This window comes from Harpia harpyja, chromosome 1 (genome assembly GCF_026419915.1).
Source record: "Harpia harpyja isolate bHarHar1 chromosome 1, bHarHar1 primary haplotype, whole genome shotgun sequence".
Taxonomy (NCBI): domain Eukaryota; kingdom Metazoa; phylum Chordata; class Aves; order Accipitriformes; family Accipitridae; genus Harpia; species Harpia harpyja.
The window spans coordinates 30,171,357-30,191,483 of record NC_068940.1 but is presented as its reverse complement, the minus strand read 5'-3'; the positions used below and the strand labels follow the sequence as shown (position 1 = coordinate 30,191,483).

At 58.4% G+C, this 20,127-nt stretch overlaps 1 protein-coding gene across 7 annotated transcripts; it reads right to left on the bottom strand.

Moving 5' to 3' along the window:
• Nucleotides 1–799: 799 nt before the first annotated feature.
• BCL2L1 (BCL2 like 1) lies at nt 800–20,020 on the bottom strand. Of its 7 annotated transcripts, none has more exons than XM_052783659.1 (4): nt 19,832–20,020; nt 18,039–18,704; nt 3,147–3,242; nt 800–2,671 (listed from the first exon to the last, which is right to left on the bottom strand). In XM_052783659.1, the coding sequence occupies exons 2-4, from the start codon at nt 18,591–18,593 to the stop codon at nt 2,534–2,536; spliced, it is 789 nt and encodes a 262-aa protein (XP_052639619.1). In that variant the 5' UTR covers nt 18,594–18,704; nt 19,832–20,020; the 3' UTR covers nt 800–2,533. The 7 variants fall into 7 exon arrangements, with proteins under 7 accessions (XP_052639619.1, XP_052639645.1, XP_052639609.1 ...); XM_052783685.1 differs by having other exon boundaries at nt 18,039–18,699; XM_052783649.1 differs by lacking the exon at nt 19,832–20,020 and adding an exon at nt 19,489–19,665.
• Nucleotides 20,021–20,127: the final 107 nt, after the last annotated feature.

Here is a 20,127-nt window from a genome sequence, read left to right as displayed (position 1 = left end):
CCCACGGGCCCCGGCCGCTGCCCCCCCACTCTCCGGTCGTCCCCTGCGCACCCCGGAGGGGCGGGGGGGGGGGGGGTGTCGTGGGGAAGGCTGAGCTGCAAGCAGGGAGCGTCCTGAACAAGGCCCAGTGTTTGTGGGGTTCAGACTGTGCCGAAATGAGCAACCCCCCCCCCCCCCCCAAAGGGCAGGTGGTGCTGAAAGGTTTCCCCTTTCCCCAGCTCACCGGTGGCAGAGCGGAGGGGCGAGAAGCAGCCCCAGGAACGCGGGGTGGGGGGTGTGTGTGCTGTGGGACCCAGTGAGGCACCCACCGGGATGTGGGGCTGCAAGCCCCCTGCCCTCCTCACCCCAACATGGCTGTGGATGCTCCCCCTGCCTGGCTCCCCACCTATGCTGAGCCCACAGTCCCAAAACCAGCTCCCCCCCCCGCCGCCCAAGCCCAGCTAAGTGCCTGGCTTGGGTTGTCCTGCCCCCACAGCCCTGTAATAAGGAGGAGGATTTGAGCCTGGCCCTGGTGAAAAGTAGAAGGGGTGGGCAGGGGTCCGTCCCGATGCTGCCTGTGATGGAGACGGGCAGCACCATGCCCAAGCAGGCAGCACCATGTCACGCCAACCCTGCCCAGCACCGTCCCCTTGGGAAAACAGCAAATCCCAGACCCCTTGGAGCACCCCAACCCTTCCCTGGCCAGGGAAACGACCTGTTCCCCCTCCATCCATCTTGCTGAAGGCAGCTCCTGCCCAAGGCTGCCCGAATGCCCCCTCAAGCCCCCGCCGTTTGCAAAAACCACAGCACCATCAGCAGCTCCAATGACAAGAGTTTATTAGTGGAATCACCTCCACCTGCAAACCGAAGCGTTCAATGGGCTAATGCTAATCCTCGTGCTCCCTGCGTAGGATCCGCTCCCAGCACCATGGGTGCCGGGAGCACATCCTACACTGGGAGCGCGAGTCCGTGCTCGGCGGCCAGGTGGGACCCCCCCCAAAGCCTCCAGTTTCCCCCTCCCCGCCTCCATCCCACCTTGGCCTTTGCAGGGAGCACGGCCCCACACATAAATACGGACAGACAAGATAACAAAAATAGCATTAAGAGTATTCACAAATGAATTAAAAACTACTCGGATATGTACAGCAGAGCGCGGGCGGTATGTACACAGACAAGCCCGCGTGGACAGCTGGGTCTGCCGGTGGTCGTCTCCGAAGGATGAGGGGTTATTTTCGAAGCTAATTTCAGCTCAAAGCCCGGGATGTTCCCTGCCCTGGCGGCAGCAGGAGCCGCACGGGAAGAGGGGTGGGGGGGGGAGCCAGGCACCTCTGCCACTGCATGCACCCATCACAGCCACGCCATGGGGACAGGGATCTGCCTGCGCTACGGGGACTGGCAGCAACCAGGACAGCACAGGAGAAGCCAGCAGCTCCCACTGTCCCCAAAGAAGCTTCCCGGCGGCGGGGACAGGTCTCAGCTGGTGCCAGCCCTCGCTCCCAGCTCCCCTGCGCTCGCTCCCCCACTGGCCCCATGGATCGGCTGCGGTGGGATTGCTCCCAGGGCTCTGCCTTCCCCTGCTGCCACCCCCATGAAGGGCAGGAGCATCGCACCCACACCCCGACACCCCTTCCACCCCCCCGGCTCTGTATTCCTGCACTTGCTGGACACTGCAGCCCCAGCTCTCTGCAGAGCCCCTTGTTCCAGGGTAGGGGCCGGGGAAAGCGCTCTCCCCCCTCGCCTGCCTTCCTCCTTTGCCAGCCCGGAGGAGCAGGTGTGGGGAGGGATGCACACTGCCCCACAGCAATCTACATTCGGAGGGAGGAGGAGGAAGAGGAGGAGGAACCCTTCAAAGCAGGCACAGCCCTGGGCCTGACGCACCATCCTCACCTGAGACCGGCCTCAGCTCCCAGCAGCTGCTGTCCAGGGAGAAAGGGGCTCAGGGACTGACATGAGGGCAGAGCTCGTCACCGCCGGCCTCTGCCTCTTCCTCCCGGCTCCCCCCGACCCCTGCAGGGATGAGCTCTTCCCAGACGAAGCGGGGATGGCATAGGGATGCTGCAGGGAAGCTCCATCCCGTTTGGCAGCCTACCTCTTCCTGGGGCCTGAGCATGATGGAGATGGGGGTACGGAGCCTCGACCCTTGCTCTGGCTGGGGAACCTTATATTAGTGACACATCTACACACACGCACGCACTCACACATGCAAAAATAAGTCTGTTTATTCTCTTCAAAGTGATCTAGAGGACCCTGCAGGGCTGGGACACCTTCTAGCCGGTACTCCCCCCGGCTGCCTGGATCTCCCCAGCGCTGGGAGCTGTTGGCTGAAGTGCTGCATTGGTCTCAGCGCCTTTAAAACACAACGGAACGGAAAATAAGACGGGCTACAATAAAAGGAGCTGGCGGCACGAGGGAGAAAGCTCCGTGGAACGGGGCGCTCGCCCGGGAGGCAGAGGGGCTGCCCCCCCCGCGCCGGTGATGGTGCTCGGGAGCGGAGTGTAGTGGATGTGGCGGTGAAGGCGCAGCCGTCCTGGCGACGGGGGGATTCGGCGGCGGGTCACTTGCGGCTCAGCAGGGATCCCAGCAGAAGCACTCCTGCCACCGTCGCCCCGGTCAGGAGCCATTTGTTGAAGGTCTCCTGGCCCTTCCTCACCTCGGCAGCAGCATCGTTCCCGTAGAGGTCCACAAACCGCTCCTGCGGGAAGAGAGGAGCTGTGAGCAGAGGGGGTGGGAGCAGAGCACAGAGACCATCTCTGCCACTTTCTGGGGCTCCTTCCTCCTCCGTGGGAAGGGGCAGGAAGGCTGCTGGGCTCCTGTTGGCAGGAAAGCGGTGGTGGGGATGGGGCAGCTGACAGATGCCTTGTGCTTCCTTGCTCTGAATCACGCACAGAGGGCGATGGGGAAAGCACAGGACCAGTCATGAGAGAAGTGGATGCCAGAAAGGATTTGCAAGGAGAGTACCACGCGGGCAGGGCAGATGCATCACGTGCTCTAGGCTCTCTAAAATTAGCATCAAAGTGTGATAGAAATCATTGCAGCAGGAAAATGCTGGGCTTTATTCCACGGCCAAGGCCTGGGGGAGCAGCAGCAGGGTTGGTGCCCACGGTTGCGGCAGGAGTCCACAACGTGCATGCCCCCGTTGCTTTTGCATCCAAAGCAGAGCCTCTCACCTTCCTCTCCCCACTGCCGCATCCCAGCAAGACAAGCACTCCCGCGTCCTGGCCATCGCAGGTTACTCTGCAGCACAATCTGGATTTTGTGAACCCCTGTGGCGAAGGCAGACGCTCTGGGTCGTGAAACTCCGGCCTTTCCCCGGGCTTTGGGAGAGCGGGCCAGGCACGAGGCCTGGCCAGGAATGCAGTCACTCCGGCCCGGCTCGTCCAAGCCGGCTGCCTCCAGTCCTTCATCTCCAGCAACAGCAAGAGCCGGGCAAATTTCAACAGAGCCACTGCACGGCGAACAGCCACAGCCCCTCTCCCTCCGAGGGAGGTGTGTGACAGGGCTGGGGACAGATGGCCATGCCCTGGACTGGGGGAGGTGAAGGGCAGAGAGAAAGAGAGAAGACCACCAGAGCTGAACTGCTCCCGAAAACAGGCTCTCAGAGAGCACATCTGTACCCTGCACCCATGCAACACCCTCATGGCATGACACAACCCCTCCTGCTCTCCTGGGTACCCAGGGACCTTGGACCACTGTGAGGATAGGTGCTCAGGTCCTCGGGCCACACGCACTGCAGGGAAGGAGGGGCCCATGGGCAGGGTACATGAAGCAGGGAACTTTACGCCCCAGCAGCTCCCAGGTTTATCAGGGCTGAGCAGGAGCACCGGGGCTAGAGGGAGCTGGAGCAGCGAGCTCTGGGCTCAGGGATCGCCAGTAGCTCAGAGCGCCAGGCAGCTCGGCATCAGCAGGGCCTTGACGCTGTTGCACCTCGAGCCTGTCTTCCCAGCAAGGTCCCCTGTTCCCTGATAAGTGAATGCAGTTCCAGTAACCCGGCTGCTCTGGGAAAGCAGAGATAAGCCCGGCTGACGCTGTGCTTGTGTCACGCCTTACCAGTCTCCCCGGAGGCAGGGGCAGCATCCCTGCCTGCCTGGGTCTGGCAGCTCTGCCTGCAAGCTGCCTCCCACGCCTGCCCACAGCCTGTGATGAGCTGCAACCGCTGCCACAGGACCTGTGGGGGGTTTGGTGCCCAGATCACGGCTGGGATCGAGATGCTCTTTAGGCAGGTGCCTCTCCATCACTCATGGAAACGTGGTGCCAGTCCCCTGGCTCCCCCAAAACAGCCCCAGCATGGTCACAGCTTGCGGGGTATCGCCTCACCTTGCCACACACACACGATCGAGCTCACACACAGCTTTTCACAGCAAGGTGTGCAATAGACATGCATGCTCGCTCCCAGGGAGCCAGGCTGTGTCCCCCCCCTCAGCCACTGGCCTCCCCCCCAACAGGGGATCAGGTACTTGAACAATCACCCAGGTGAGATGTGCACTTCGGCACCTGCCTCTGCCCCACCAAAGCTCTTCTCTACCTCCCATCGAACACCAACTCCAGCATCTTGCGACTTCCCTGGCTGTGAAGAGCTATCAGCAGCCCCGGGGCCAGGGCGCTGGGACAACAGGGACTTTGCTAACTCACCCCGGGGCACCGCTGCTGCCTCACTCAAAGTCCTCTTCAGGTATGTGAAAACCGTCCCCGTGACTCCCACCACTCACACAGAGCAGCAGAAGGCAGCTTGCTTCCCATCGGGCCTGCCAGCTGGCGCAGGCTCCGTGGAGGTCTTGTATTGCATCCTGGCCCCGCAGGAACGGGCAGGACAGCAGCTCACACACAGGTGCCACCCAGGGAGAAAGGTGAGGGCTGCTGCCTGCTGCTAGCCCCTCTGCCCGGCCACTCGTTCAGGGTGATGGCTGCGGAAACAGCCAGTGATGTGCTGCAGAAGAGGGACGGGAGGAGAGCCCAAACCAAAGGAGGGGATATTTTTAATTACGGCACAGGAAATCCCTCTGCTGATAGGTGGTGACGAGCAGCGGAGCGGTGACAGAGCACAGCAAGCAGCAGCAAACCAAGAGCAGGCTGACGGGGATGGAGGGCACAGGGGAACCAGGGCAGAAGGCATAGGCTTGTCCAAAAATGCCAGCTGTGGACTGCGCCCACCACCCCTACAACACCTGTACCAGGGCCCTGGCCCCCCAGGGAAGGTCCTTCCCTCGGATACACGTCCCAGTCGAGCACTCACAGCACCCAATGCTGCGGGAGCACTCAGCAAGAGGAAGGAGGCTGCGCCCTCGTGATGTATTCCCCAGAAAAAGCCACGTTGCTCAGAGATTCAGTAAGGCCTGCCCCACCAAGAGCCCCACACATCTCCGCGGGCTCCTCCTGACCCATGGGAGGGGACATCCCCACAGTTCCCAGGAAGGCTGCAGAGGTGGAAGGGGCCATGCAGTCACCCAGCCTCTCCGCAGGGCTGGCACCAGGAGAGGGCCCCCACAGCCAGGGCAGGGAGCCGGGGAGGGCTGGCAGCCGAGCCCTCTCGAGCTTGGGGAAAGGCAGTTCCAAGAAGCATGTTTTGAAGCCCTTACTTCTAAGAAAAGGAAGTGTTTGCTGAACAAGAGATAAATGGCATATGGTGAACTGAGAGCTATCGGGTGCTACAGACGGAGAAGAGCAAGACAAGAGCCCCGCGCGGGCAGGGAGGGGACGCGAGCCCCTCTCCTTCCCCTGGGAATGGAGCAGCAGCTGCGGGCTGCAGAAGATTTGGGAGGAGAGCGCCTTGGCCTTCCTCAGGGAAACTGTTCCCAGGAGCTGTGATAGCTCAGCCCCTGCACAACTGCGATCCCAGATGTGTCCCCTGGGAATGGCAATCCCAGACCAGGGGGAGTGGGAAAACAGGCAGGAGCGTCCTTCCTCCCTATCCAGGGGGTGGGCTGAAGGTTAGGGAAAGGCAGCTTGCTTAGTTCCCACACCGCCCCAGGCCTCGGCCGCTCTGCACCTGAAGCCCAGCACTCCCAGTACCGATTCTAACCTCTGTGGCCTGGTGTTTGGGATCTCAGGCTTGCCCAGACACGTCCAGATATTTCTGGCCTCCCCCAGTCACCTTTATCTGAGAGGAAATATTTGAAATTCCTGAGTCGATCACAAGGACTATGGTAGCAACAGCACGTCAGTGTCTCAACCACCCTCTCCGCGTGCCCTTGGGCCTCTTCCACCCCAGCGAGGACAGGCTGTTCCACCGCCGAACACCCGTCACATCCCCTTCCCCACCCCGGGTGACAGACACGTCCAAGAGGAAGATGCTCTGGGGCAGGCGATGAGGAAGCAGCAAGATGTTATTCCTCCGCAAAAGGCAATCCCCCAGCTTCACCTCTCCTCCCCCAGCGCTGGGGAAGGACACAACGTTTTCTTGCTGGAGCCTAAACCAGCACTTGCTGGGGGGACTTCCCTCCAGCTGCATGTGCTGCTTGCAGGAGACAGAGGACCTGGAGATCCAGACTCCACCAGTGCCCACCACCTCACAGAGCAGGGGCAGGGAGGTTCTGCAGTGCCAAAGGCTCTCAAGACACCTGCAGTGCCCCAGACTGCAACCCACTGGCGGGGGGGGACGCATCAGCCATTTAAACACTGCCTAGTGACGATACACGACACTGTGGTAGAGAGAAAAGAGGAGTAGGTCTGACCCAAAGTGCTCTGGCTTAGGTGGGACAGCAGATTAATCAGGCACGAGGTCTGGCTGAGACAGCATTCACATCCTGGCCTGGAAATGGGAAGGGGAAGACCCAAAGTTTCAGCCTCTTGCTGGTAGCCACTCCCAGAGGTTCAGCTGGTTTCATTCACCAGCACTGTCCAAAGCAGTTCCCCGAGCCAAGCGGGAGGGAGAACAGTTGCTAGATCCCATTCAGGGTGAGCAGAGCAGACCAGGTTCCTCTTCTAAGATAAGCCTCAACACTTGAGGAAAGAGGATTCAGTAAGTGACACTGAACCATGAGGGCAGGTGAAGGAAGCAGATGTGAGCAATGAATCCCCATCTGGTCTCTTGTGAGCCAGGGGCAGAGCAGAAAGGGGAGGGTGGCAGCTGCTGGGGAGGGCAGAGTTTGGGTGCTCAAAGCTTCCCTTGCACGGGGAGGTGAAGGGTATGGAGGTCACTGAGACACTGGCACGAAGCTCTGAAAACCAGCAGAGAAGAGACAGGCTCTGTCAGGACTATTCACAGTGAACCAGTGGCAGTTAGTCCAACTTTGACAAGGAGACTCTGACTCCAGCAGCCACTACAGAGTTTCCCTGCACCCCCAACAGCCAGCCAGCCTGTCTTTGAGCCAGACACCCACAGCAACCAGCTCAGCACATACAAAAGCCTTTCCCACCCAAGGATCTTAATGTGTTTTACCAAAAATTAGTTAGTTCTCCAAAACCTCCTGCGGGTTAAGTCAGCATTGTTCCCAGACAGATCAACAGAGGTGCGGAGAGGTTAAGTGCTTTCCCTAGAGTTGCATACAAGCCAGCTGCGTGAGCCACAGCATCTGACTCCCAATCCAGGCATTCTCGTCATGAGGCAATGTTTCACTTGCAAACAAGGCTGTTTCTGTTATACCTTCACCATAACTGCAGCTGTATTACTGCTAAGAGGTCTAACACCAACTGCCGGTCAGGAGTGGAGTCATCTGGATGACCAGACATTTGTTAATGAGATGCTAGGAACAGTTTTGTGCTGAGCAGTGAGAGAAGCGCGGAAAAAGAAAGGCAGCAGCTCAGCGCAGACCACAACAAAGCCCTGCATCAACAGCAACCTGCTCCCAGAGCCCCTTCGGGCTGCCAGCTCACCACATGGGACTGGCATATGCGAACCTGGAGGTGAAGCACAGGGGGGAAAAGGCAGCTGAGATCTTTCAGAAAGAAAGAAAACATAAGTATTCTCAAAGGCTGCCACTAGGATCCTGTAAACACAACTCAATGGGTCCCTATGTGCTATGAAAGTGGAAGAGACATCCTGGAGGTTGTCCCTCCGCCCTGCTCCCCCAGACACCGCATCCATGTGTGGCCCCCACCGCCCCCAGCCCTGTCTGAAGCCCAGGCCCTAAAGGAGGGGTCAGTCACACAGCACTGCCTGCAGTTATCGGGACTGGAGGTCAACATGAGCCCCCGCAACTCGGGCACATCATGCCAAGGAAACCTGCCATCCAAGGCAGGGGTCCCAGAGCTTCTCCAGATCCCCAGCTTCACCCCACTGGTCCCCGTCAGCATCCTGGGCAGGCTCGGGATGGGGTGGGGAAGGGCTCTGGGGAGAGCATACTTGCAGGTGCAAATGCTCCAGAGACCCAGCTCTAACTGTTATGCAAATGGTGACCTCCAGGGAAGCAGCTGCTGATCTCCATGACAATGGCAGGGAATGCCACCGGCTCCACTGCCTCTCCTGCATCGCCTGCCCTGGGAGCGGGTGCTGGGGTGCTGCCTGCACTGGGGTGCTGCCTGCACTGGGGTGCTGCCCCTGCCCAGGCTCCAGGGCTTTGCATTCAGAGAAACCTGCGACTCTGAGGGGTGCAGCCATAAACTCAAAAGGGTTTATTAAATAAGCACATCCCTGCCTCGCTCTCCTCCCTTCCCAGCCTTGCCGAGTCACCAGGCTGCAGCCTGCAGTGGGACCGGTGGGGAGGCTGTCCCTGGGGCCTCAGCCCAAAGCCCAACAAACCTGCGGGGCTTCAGCCTAGTGAGGGCCAGAGCCAGCTCTTTTCTAACCAGAAACAAACACTTGCTAGCACACTCCAGCCCTAATCCTTGCCACGGCAGCCTCCTGTCAAACTGGTTTCATCACCAGCTCCAGGGAACCTGCAATAACCCCACACCATTCAGCACAATTTCAGCATTTTCCAAATACATGAAAGGGGCTACAGTGACAGCTGTAACCCCCATCCCTGCCCCGGGGAGACTGCTGTGCACAGCATGAGATGGAGAGCAGGGAATTGCGCTCTCCATTCCAGAAATCTGCTGAAACATTCATGTGTACTAAAGCCGGAGATGGTGCAAATGACTAATCCACTTGCATCCATCGTTCACCAGTGCTTCTCCCAGAACTAACTGGGCTGATGGCTCCCGAAGGTGCTGAAGCCCCGGCCGGAGTCAGGCGCACTTGGCAGCGGGACGGCTGGCAGGCGACAAGGCTCTGGTACAAAGGCACAGCGAAGAACACATTGGCTGAGCCGGATCCACTCAAGAGATTAGCACCTGCTGGGAATGGGATTGTTTTCCAAAGGGCATTAAGTGGAATAGTCCGAGGAAAGACGGTCTCTCTGATGCTTCTCCCCACCGGACAGATGGTGTCTGAGCCCCGGCAGGCAGAGCAGCCTGCCTGCCTTTTGTGCGAGGGGCACGCTCAGGGGACAGGGGAAGACTCCTGCTTTAATTTCACGGTTATCTGCCGCCTGCGGTGCTGGGGAGCCCAAGTGCCACAGCCAGCTCGCTGCACTGGACAAGCACCTCAGCTGGGTCCCCTGCGCCCGGTGAACAAAGCTCAATTTTCACCTTGTCATTGCTTTTCCCAGACGTCACAGCTCCTGTGCAATCGTGCCCTTGTGTAACTGTGGGGAAACCTGTGCCGAGGAGACGTGCCAGGCTCATGTTTGCCTGGCTGCGGAGCCATGTTCCCTCCTATCCAGGGGCTGAGTCATGCGATGCTGACAGCTCTCCCCAGCCCTCAACCACAGCGCGAGCCTTACCCCAAATCTACCCTGCAGGGAACAGCAGCATTACCAGAGCCTGAGGAGTGAGGCTGGGTACAGGGACGGTCCCCAGAGGAGACAGGTCCCGGGGAAGGACCACCCAGTTCTTCTGCCTCGAGCCACTTGTCCTCCAGCATCCTGGAGGAGTGCCGGCCAAGCCTCACCACTTCCCACTTAAGCCCCAGCACTTCATCAGGCTGCTGTAATTCTTACATGCCACTTGAATGAAAAAGGGGAAAGGGTGGAGATGCAGGAAGAGGAGGAAGATGTGCTCATTCTGTTTTCACTTCCTGTTAGTCCACATGAAATCTCAAATGATTCAGGCCACAAAGTCCCTTTTAGCAAAATCCTTGCTGACTTGAGGGCAGGAAGCAGAGTAGGCAGCTGATGCAGCAAACGCAGGAGAGAGCAATGCAGCACGAGAAGGAGATTTTGTGCTCTGCCCTGGGCTCCTCCATACGTGTTGTTGCATGAAATAATCACTGGCTGGTGCACTGGAAGCTTCTAAATGAGGTCAGTTGCTCTAATAAAAGATATTAGCTCTCTGGCAAGTTTAATACACTGGTGAGCCATACCATTACAGGATGTAAGCACTTGCAACACTGCTATGATGGCTGATTTACAGGTAGCAACACCTAATTTTCTCCATACATAAGTCATATGTCACACAGACACTACCCAGGGCCACATACACGCCCAAGTCCCACATCCCAGCCCAAACCCTGAGCCAGCTCGCCACAAGTTACACACACAGAGTAATATCACGTACTGCTGCCAGCCGTGCTCCCTGCACAACACTCGTAGCCCAGCCTTCCTCAGCCTCAATGATGGCAAAAACCAGAGATGTGCAAAGGGGACTAGTATCATCTGGAGGACTAATGATGTGATGCAGACAGCTGTCCCGCTCCACCTGAGCATGGCCTTAGCTGCATTCAAACCAAACCTGCTCCATGCCAGCCTAGGCCTCTTCTCTGAGCTTCCCAAACAGCCCTTCACCCTCCAGCAGAGAGAGAGAAAACCCTTCCATGCTCCTTTGGGAAGCAGCCGGCTCCAGCAGCTCCCTTCCCTCAGGCACACAGTCCTACCCCCAACAGACAGGTAGGTCCCTGCACACCTCCCGACATGAGCAGCTCCTGCTCAAAGCTCTGCCTGCTGCCAAGTTGTCACGTTTTGAAGTATTTGATTTCAGTCTTAAGAGCACCTGGCTGGCAGCGGTACAGGCAGGGAGAACCTGCCTGCTCTTTGTTCTTGGCCAGGTGGAACACGGAGCAGAGGACACCTGCCTTGGTTTCCCCCCTGAGCTCAGGACTGGGGCTGTGAGTCAGGGAGCTCTGGGTCCATCCTAGGTCAGGAGCAGGGGGCAGAGAGGCTGAGCCCAGCCCCACTCCCACCAGAGGCTCCTCATCCCCAGGGCTCATCTCCCCAAGCAGGATACTGATGCCAGAAGCTAGCTACTAATTGGATCTACTTAAATCAGAAGCAACGTCTGCAGACACAGCTGAAACACAAGCTTGAGCAGGAAGGAGGATAATGCAATAAATTCAAGCAGCTCTCCCCAAGGGAATCGCACAGACCCCTGAAAGTTCCCTCTTCGCAGATACAGCCTATTGCCCTTCCTTGGGCATGCTGTGTAAATGCAGGGGCAAGTGGTGGTCGAGAGGGTAACCAGCCCAAAGCCTCCTGAAACGCCATGCTCACCCAGCTCCCTGCTCCCAGTAGCAGAGGGAAGGCAGACCAGTTACAGCACAATGTTCAAACAGTCCCCGTGGCCACGGGAGCCTCTCTGGTTAATGCTCCGAATCCCGCTCCTCCCTCCCTTGCTACCCCGGAGGCAGGCAGCAGCGCTAAGTGCACTGGGGTTCCCATTAAAGAGATCCTGAGAGACAGCACTGGGCTGGTACACGTGAGCACGTGTCCGAGAGAAGACACGGGCAGCTGGAGAGATGCTGGCTGCACGGAGGAGCTGCAGCGGGCGTTCCCGCCTACAGGCAGTCCTTCCCAGCACTGTTCAGCCCTCGGATTCTTTTTCTTTTTTTGCTAACTAAATTAAACATGAGGATAAAATAAGCAAAATACCTAAAAATAAAAAATAAAACAAGCATTTCTACAGCACAACTAGGTCACAGCTCCCCAGCATGCAAGTCATGGCAGCCACGGCTCAGCCCCTCAAGCCTCCCGGGTTCAAAACTGACATCTCTTTTAAAAGGCTGCCTCCCGAAACCCACACCTGCTCCCCGGTAAGCCCAGCTGGAGCCATCTGCTAACGGCTCTGCCTCCTGGCAGCCCTCTGCCCCCTCGCTCTGCCGGGCTGTTCTGTTCCTGTGGCAAAGAGTAACCCTTCTCCCCACCTGAACGGGGCGAGGGCCAGCCCATACCCTGAAGCGGCCCTGGTGCACCCACAGCCAAGCCCTCACGTTCCCCTCCACAGGCGCACCACAGGGAAAGCTATTGGATGCCTCAAGAAAGCACTCCCCCAGCTTAAGCCCTCGGCATCCCAAGGACGATTAGGAGCGGAACTTCAGAGAGATCTTGAACCAAACACCCCTCTGCACATCCTTCCAGGTGGGGAGCAGGGAGGAGGAACCGTCTCCCTGTCCAAGGCCAGGGCAGCAAAACAAGGAGCGCCCTGGCACCGAGGGACACTGCTTCCCTTTCATGCCTCCATTATCTTTGTTAATCTTTAGTTGCTCAGAACAATAGCGTTTAAGGGTAACATCCCTCTCTCGGGAGGGTGGAGGAGGAGAGTGTCGTTGCTTTCCTGCCACGCAAAGGCAGAGCCACCCAGCAGAGCATACCTTCATGCTGAATCAGCCAGCAGGTAGGTCAACGTCCCGACTGCTATTGGGGTCACCAGAGGGGAGAGAGCAGCCGCCCCCAGCCCCTTTCTGCTCCCAAGGCAGAAGCCACCATTAATCCCTTGCCTCTCAGTTCAGCAGGTCTGCAACACTTCTACAACTGATATCCATCCCTTCCCCCAGCTCCTCCTGGGAATACTCCAGCTTTACAGCTAGTGGGGAAAGAGCTGCTAGAGAAATACTCCTTGTAACATCAAGATGGGACTGTGCTTACAGCAGTCAGCAGCTTGGTAAAAATCAAAGGAGAGAAGCTTAAGCAAAGGCCTCAAAGCATCGCGCCACCATTCAAGCCTGTACCCGCTGTGGGCCGCAGGCATATTGCCACTCCCGGGGGTAAACCACGTACACAAACCATACAGGATCTCCACAGAAATCAGGTGCAGCACCCCAGACATGTATAGAAAGCTGCAGCTTCCACAGGGGAAAAGAGCACGTTGCTCCCTCCCACCCCTTTCGCTGTGGTGGGACACCCCATTGCTGCTGAAATGGGGAGAGATCCTGGGCAGCGCTCAGGGTGACCCAGCTCCAGTTTCAGAGAGGAGCAGGATGATCAGGAAGACTGACATTACTGAGAGCAGCTGTGAACACAGAGCAGCAAGAAACAGTTTGCTAATTATTTCACAGGTCTTTTTTTAAAATGACACTCCGTTCTTCGGATTAAAGAACCTCAGAGTGCTTTACAAATCTGAGTTCCCAGTGGCTCCCCTGGGAGGGAAAGAAATGCTATCCGTTTTGCTGAAAGACCAGGGAGTTAAGTGGGCTGCTCTGAGCCACCGCCAGCGATGGGCAGGAGCTTTGCCTTCCAGGCGCCTGCTCTAATCACAGATCTAAGGAACGTAATCAAACTGTACCGCACACCGAGAGGCAGCAAGGAAAACAGGCAGGGCCCCAAAGAAGGAGAACCAAGTAAACGGGGCGAAGAGCAAAGTTCTGAAAACTCGCCTCTGCATCGTTCTCGGTCTAGCGGCAGGAATGCTGCGGGCCGGGCAGGAAACTGCAGTGGAAGTCATTCCAATGGCATTTCCTGGAGAGCACTGCAGAAAAGCCTCCCAGGTCGCAGGCAGGCGAGAAGCTGCCAGGGATCTGCACCCTGAGCCCAGATCTCCAGCCGCCAGTGAGGATACAACTACCTGGGACGGCCGTGCCAGGCAGGACAGCCCGAGCCAAGACCCTGCCGGCAGTGACCGTCAGGCAGGCAGTTCCACAGCCAGAGGAACACCTAGTACTGCGAAGGGATCCAAGGGGACTCAGCTGGCAGGAGGAGAGTATTTTTTTCATCCCAAGCAGGTGATGACAATGGGGGCACCGTCTCAGCTGCAAGGAATCCAGACTGTAAAATAATTACAGAGGACAAAGTGGAAAGCGATAGCCCAGCTAAGCTTTGCAGACCACTGGCTAGGATTCATCTCTAAGACAGCAAAGTGCAGCCTTGGCTATCCACAGTCACCTCCTACAGCCAGCTCTGCTGCGTGTTGGCCAGCAAGTGAAACTGATGGCTGTGATCTTCAACAGCATTAGCCGCGCCGGGGCATCCCCGAAACCCAATGTGTTAACACTCAAAACAACAAAGCTTTGGGAAACAGCGCTCACCCCAGAGGGAGCTGCGTTCCCCATACGGTACAACGCGCAGCCGTGCCTCTTCCACGCGTGCCGTGCACATCTAGCGCGGCGCTCCTCTCCGAGTCTCAGGGCACAACAGCAGCAGAATTCAAACTTGCACTTATCTCACACTGCCCAAAAAGCTCGGATCGAGAAGGCGTGAGGATCCTGTGGCACCCGGGATCAGCTAGATAACGTGGTGGTTGCAGGGAAGGCTTGTGTGGCATACCTGGGCAATGGCACAAGGCCAAAAAGCATTTCTGAAGGGAATCAAAGTCTAGCTCTCAACCTGAAACCATTGAGAAGGTTGGAGCAAGAGCACAGGATGAAATCCCAGCTGCGCTCTGTCATATGACATAGGCTGAGTCATTTCCTATCATTCAAGAAAAAAATTAAAAAGATAGCAAATGAGCTTGCTATATTGACATCTTCTAAGGGATTTCCCCGGACAGAACCACAAGCTTCCAGTCCACCGCAGAGCGACACAACATGTATGTCCCAGCACACCGAGCCCTGCATGGCCAGGGCCGGCTGAGAGCCTGGGACACACAGAGCCAACACTGGAAGCAGTCCTTCCTCCTTCAGCCTAGCCCACCTTGTCGGGATTCAGATGTCACAGACTGGTGACAAAGATGCCGTTTGCTTTCAGTCCTGGCCTGACACAGCCCCTTTATGCTGGTCCCCACCATATGCCCTGCAAACAGGAAACCTCTTGCCTCTATGTCCACAGATCTACCTCCATGTCCCCACAGAACACCCTCTTTAAATCCCACTCTGAACATATATTTAGCCTCGAAGGAAAACCTGTCATCCACTGGAGGGTCACAGCCAGGCAGGAACTACCGCTCACTTTCCTTTCTCAAACAGATTAAGCATGGTCAGTACACCTCTGCCTGCCAGGCTCTCTCCCGCTCACCCTGTGCTTCCCCCTCCTGCATTGCCACTCACCAATTTCTCCCGCGAGGACTCCTGATCCCCACTGGGATCACTGTTTGAACTTCACAGCTAGTGGAATCTGGTCCTGGCCAAAGCAACTGCCCCAGGAAAGCCTCCTCCTTGGTTCTGATAGCTCACCAAGGCAGCAGCTCTCTTCTGGCTGGTTATTAAATGCCCCCCTTGGGTTCTTCTTGTTTGTTTGTTTTCTCAGTGCCAGATTGTGAAGGGGAGGGCAAACCAAGGCTTGGCCAGTAAACCTGACAAAATACACCCAAGTTACCACTATGTAGCAAGATTTAACATTTCCCCCTCGCCTCAAAGAATGGTTTCTCAAGAAAACTGCTACAGCCCAGCACACAGCAGCCTTAACAGGCCCCTCCAAAGGCAACCTGCACCCCATGGCCATCCTACGCTTATCTTTGTTCCACTGGTGGGGAATGAAACAGAGCTTCCTACACAACCAGGCTGTGTGTGACACTTGTGATGGAGCCACGCTCCTTCCCTCTTTCAGAGGGGCTTTCCAGGAAGAGAAGTACTGCAGCGCTCCAAAACACAAACCACCTGGTCCCTGCCAAGCAGGCCTGCCAGAACTTGCATCCCTCTCACCAGGACCTGCCTGCTGCACCTCTCAGGAGAGCTTTGTTTGCATGGGACAGGCTCTAACAGCTCAGGTGCACCGAACAGGCTCCCTGTGCAAACAGGGCGGCAGGAGAGGGACCGCTCTGTCACAGCAAGTGCAGGGTGGCACTCTCTTCGTGCAGAGAGAGCTGGCAGCAGGCCAGCAGTTTTCTCCCTGCAGCTGGAGCCGCATGAGAGCAAAGCAGAGCATCCCCACGCACGCTCCACGCATGAAGCACTCAGGAGCTCTTATGGCCCCTGTGCTGCCGCTGCACCGTGCCATCCCTTCGCGTGGAGCGGCACGGCTGCCCCCCCACCAGAAGGGACATGGTGAAACCTGAGTGCAGAGGAAAGCTACAGCTGAAACACCTAACAAGCACCGGGTTGGGATTTGCAACAGGCTGGCAGCAGCTACACTGCCCAGCCCTTTTTTTGGTGGCTGGTGGGGTGGACCCCCCCCACTATGGCCTTTACCACCCTGCCCCACTCCCCTTCAGCTACCGGCACAGCCCAGGCAGCAGCACAGCCTAAGCAGTGAAGTTAGAAGCCCCATTCAAGGTTAGAAGAAGAGAGCAAGGCTGTTCCCCTGGGTGGGAAACACAGCTAACGGCGATCTCCAAAGGAAAAGCTGGTGGGCAAGTCAGATAGAGAGGAGTCCTGGCCCTTCCACAATCTGTTGAACAAATATTTGCTCCAAACAATTAATTTAGAGAGAGACACAAAAAAATTGAGGAGTCTGAACCGTGATGGTTGGGGGTGGGGAACAGAAGGAGGAGGTATTTCATTCCCCGCAAGCAGGGACCAGTGATTTTCCACCAGTGATTTAATCTAAATCCCCCAGAGAGTTCATTTACAAAAAATCAGATTGCATTATCGCCTAGGTCTCCAGGATACAGCCCAATCCGTCACTAACAGCAACAGCCACACTAGCTTGGAAACCTCAATTTGATCGCTCAATTCCAAGACTAATCTGTGGCTTTAAAAGCCAAAGTCAGTGGGGAGGGGGAAGGAACTCAGCATTTGGCCAGGGTTATCTGCAGGATGAGAGCGCTAATGGGCCAGATACAGCCTGATGAAATGGCCAGCAGATCCCGGGTTATTAACCGAAACCAAGCTCCTCTGCCTGAGCAGCCCCGCCCAGGCAGTGCCCCAGGGCGGCCACATTCCTGGAATTCCTGCACCCTGGGTGAACCCAATCCCTCTTCCTGAGTGTACCAGCTCCCCCTCTTCTCCAGGATCCCCAGCATCGCCAGTGAGGAGAGGAGCTGGGGAGCTCCATGGGGCTCCTGTGCCTCTCCTCTGTCAGGAGGGTGCAGAGCACAGCACTGGGCTCAAAGGTTCCTGCCCCCTCCTCAAGATACAGGGGCCTGCTGATGGACTATGAGATGAACAGGGCTGAAAGGCTTTAGCTCACCAGCATGCCAAGGAGGCAATTCCCCACCGTTTAGATGCTAACGACTGACAGCATGAACTCTTTCCAGTGGACACCAGTAAAGGTTACACCAGCAGGGAATCACTAAGATGCAGAAGCAAAAAGAAAACTCAGACATCTGTAGGTCGTATACCTCCCGCTGGCAGTCCCAGGCAGCACCGCACAGCCGGACCAGGCATCTCAAGAATGCTTCCTGAAGAAACGCTTATTCATGTTAATACCTCACCACTGAAAGCTCACAGGGTTTTCTGCTGGGGCAGCTGGAAGCATTGCTCCCTGCCAAGCAAGAAGCAGCTGCAGGTTTAGCAGTTCCCCAGCACAGAGGTTGCCCCAACCTCAGCCCTGGCTCCCACCGCAGCAGCTCAGACAGGCCCAGCAGCCCACCCACCCACCCACCCGGATCTGCTGGGGGATTCACTTCACCGTGACCATGGCAGAAAGCAAAGTCCTGTCTCCAGAATGAAGAAGTAGCTGTTACCCCAGCAGACCGCAGGCTGGCCCACTGTAGCACTGCGTGCTTGGAGAGGAGGAAGCTCCACTCCCTGCTGTTAAATGACACCAGGGACATGCCTGAAAGCAAGGGCTCCTGCTTGAAGATCAAGCTTGGATGACATTAGATTTCCAAAGGCTCTTGGAAAACACGTCTTTTATGTAACATCCAGGGAAAAGAAGAAACAAGGATAGAGAAGGACTTGTCTGAGCATAAACCGTGTCATCGCAATGGACTGACCCTCTTGGGGCAGAGCGTTAAGAACACAGAGGGAAAGGCCACACGCCCCTTTATCTCCCTGCAAGGTCTAGGACATGCGCTAGCATAAACAGTGCAGGGAGCTGCGCTCCAGTACGACCGGCACCACTGCCGGCCTGGAGCAAGGGAGGACGCGGGCAGCCATCCCCACCGGGGAGAGGAGTTCTTACCCATCCGCCATTCTCCTGGATCCAGGGATCTAGGTGGTCGGTCAAGTACGTGGTCATCCAAGATACAACGCGTCCCACCAATACCCGCATCTCCTTGTCAACGCTCTCCACACACAAGGCTCCTCCGAAGGAGAAGAAAGCCACGATGCGACCCCAGTTCACTCCATCGCGGAAGAGTTCATTCACTACCTGCTCAAAGCTCTGATACGCCGTGCCAGGGGTGATGTGGAGCTGGGAAGTGAGGTCGCTGAAAGCCCGCCGGTACCTCAACTCAAACTCATCCCCTGCCTCTCTCAACGCCTGCCTCACATCAGCTGTTTGAACGATTTCATGGACTTCGAGGCTGTTCCGGTGCATGGCGGCTCCGTTCACTACGTGGCTGGCAGGCGGGTGCCAGGAGGGGCTCCCGTTGAGGACGCCGTCCATCTCGGCCTCCTCTGCTGCAAAGTCAGTCCTGTTCTCATCCTCCTCCTCCAGCTGACTCCAGCTGTATCCCTTCTGTGAGAGCTTGTAGGAAACAAAGTCAATCACTAACTCCCGATTACTGCTGGACATTTTCACACCTGGGACACCCTCAATGAGTCCATGGTCCGGAGCACAAGCAGATCAGCACTTAGCAGGTCCCGACTCCACTCTTCTTCTTCACAACCGATGGAAACATCTGACCTTTGCACAGACAAACACCAGAGAAGGAGAAAGGCAAAGAAACAGTTAACGCTACAGCTTTTAGATGCACCCGCGCCATTAACACTGATAGCTTATCATTAGACTGAGATCATCCTGCAGCTTTATGCCGAGACTCAGGGCCACCGGATTGAAGCCGCACGGAGAACCGACTACAACACCCCCCCACCTCCTGGGAAGCCAACCTCGAGCCCCAGGGGACTCCCAGGCTCGCTTCGAGCAGCCCCCGGCCTCCAGCCCCGGGGTCTCACCGGGTGCAGGCACCACCTGGCAGGCCGGCTGCGGGCCGGGCCCGGGGCGGAGACGGCTCTCGCTCTGCTGGAGCTGCGGGCCGGACCGGCTGCGCTCCGCCAGTCCCGGAGTGCCGCGGAGGTAGAGGCAGCACCGCCCCGGCCCCGCCCGTTAAAGGGCCCGGCTCCCCCCGCCCACCTCCGCCGGCGTTGCCCAACGGCTGCCGGCGGAAGCGGGCAGGCTGCGTTGCCCAAGGGTTACGGCAGCCTCGTACGGGGCCCAGTTTGACGGTAACCGCGGCGCAGCCCTCCCCCCCCCCCGCCCCGGGGGCTGGCTCGGCCGGGCACGCCGCTGTGCACAGCCCCGCCGCGGGCGGCAGCCCCCGCCCCCGCCCTCCCGAAGCCCCTCGCTCCCCGCAGGCGGAGGGGAGCCGAGGGGATAAACGGCTAAAAAGCGGCAAGTCCCCGCCACCAGGGCCGGGCTCGTAGGGCACGGCCTGCCCCGGGGCTGCCGCCGCCCGGCCCTGCGTTCTTACGGGAGCGATTCCGGTCACTCGCTGCGGTGAGCAACGCGCTGCTGCCGCCGGGGCCGGTGGGACGCCGGGGCCGCGGCAGGCGGGAGGGCCGCAGGGGGCGGCCTGCCCCCCGGCCACCGTACCGCCCCTCGCGGCCGCCGTACCCGCGCGGGGCGGGGCGGCGAGCACGGGGCCCGCGCACGAGGGCCGACACGGCGCCCGCGAGGACGGCGCCCACGCCGCCCTCCCCTCACTCGCCAGCCAATCACCCGCCGGAAGAGCTCTGCGGGGCGGGGCCCGGAAGCGAGCTCTCCCATTGGCTGAGCCGCGCGTCGCTCACGGCCTGCCCCACTCCGCCCCTCACCTCAGCGGCCGGTGGAGGGTCCGGGCCCTTCCCGCCCCTGCCCCGCGGGCCCGGCTGGCAGCGACGCCGGGGGTCGCCGGGAGCCCCGCCGGGCCTCGGCCCGCTCAGCAGTCCCCGGGCTCCTTCCTCATCGCCCGCCAAGCCGCCGCCGCGCTCCTGGGCCGCGCCGGGGGGGTGCGGTAGGGTGGGAGGGGGCAAGAGAGGGGCGGTGCGCATGCGCACGGCGCCGCGAGGCTGGGCGGGGAGCGGCGCGCATGCGCGGGGAGGGCGGGGCGGGAGCGTCGGTTAGACGGAGA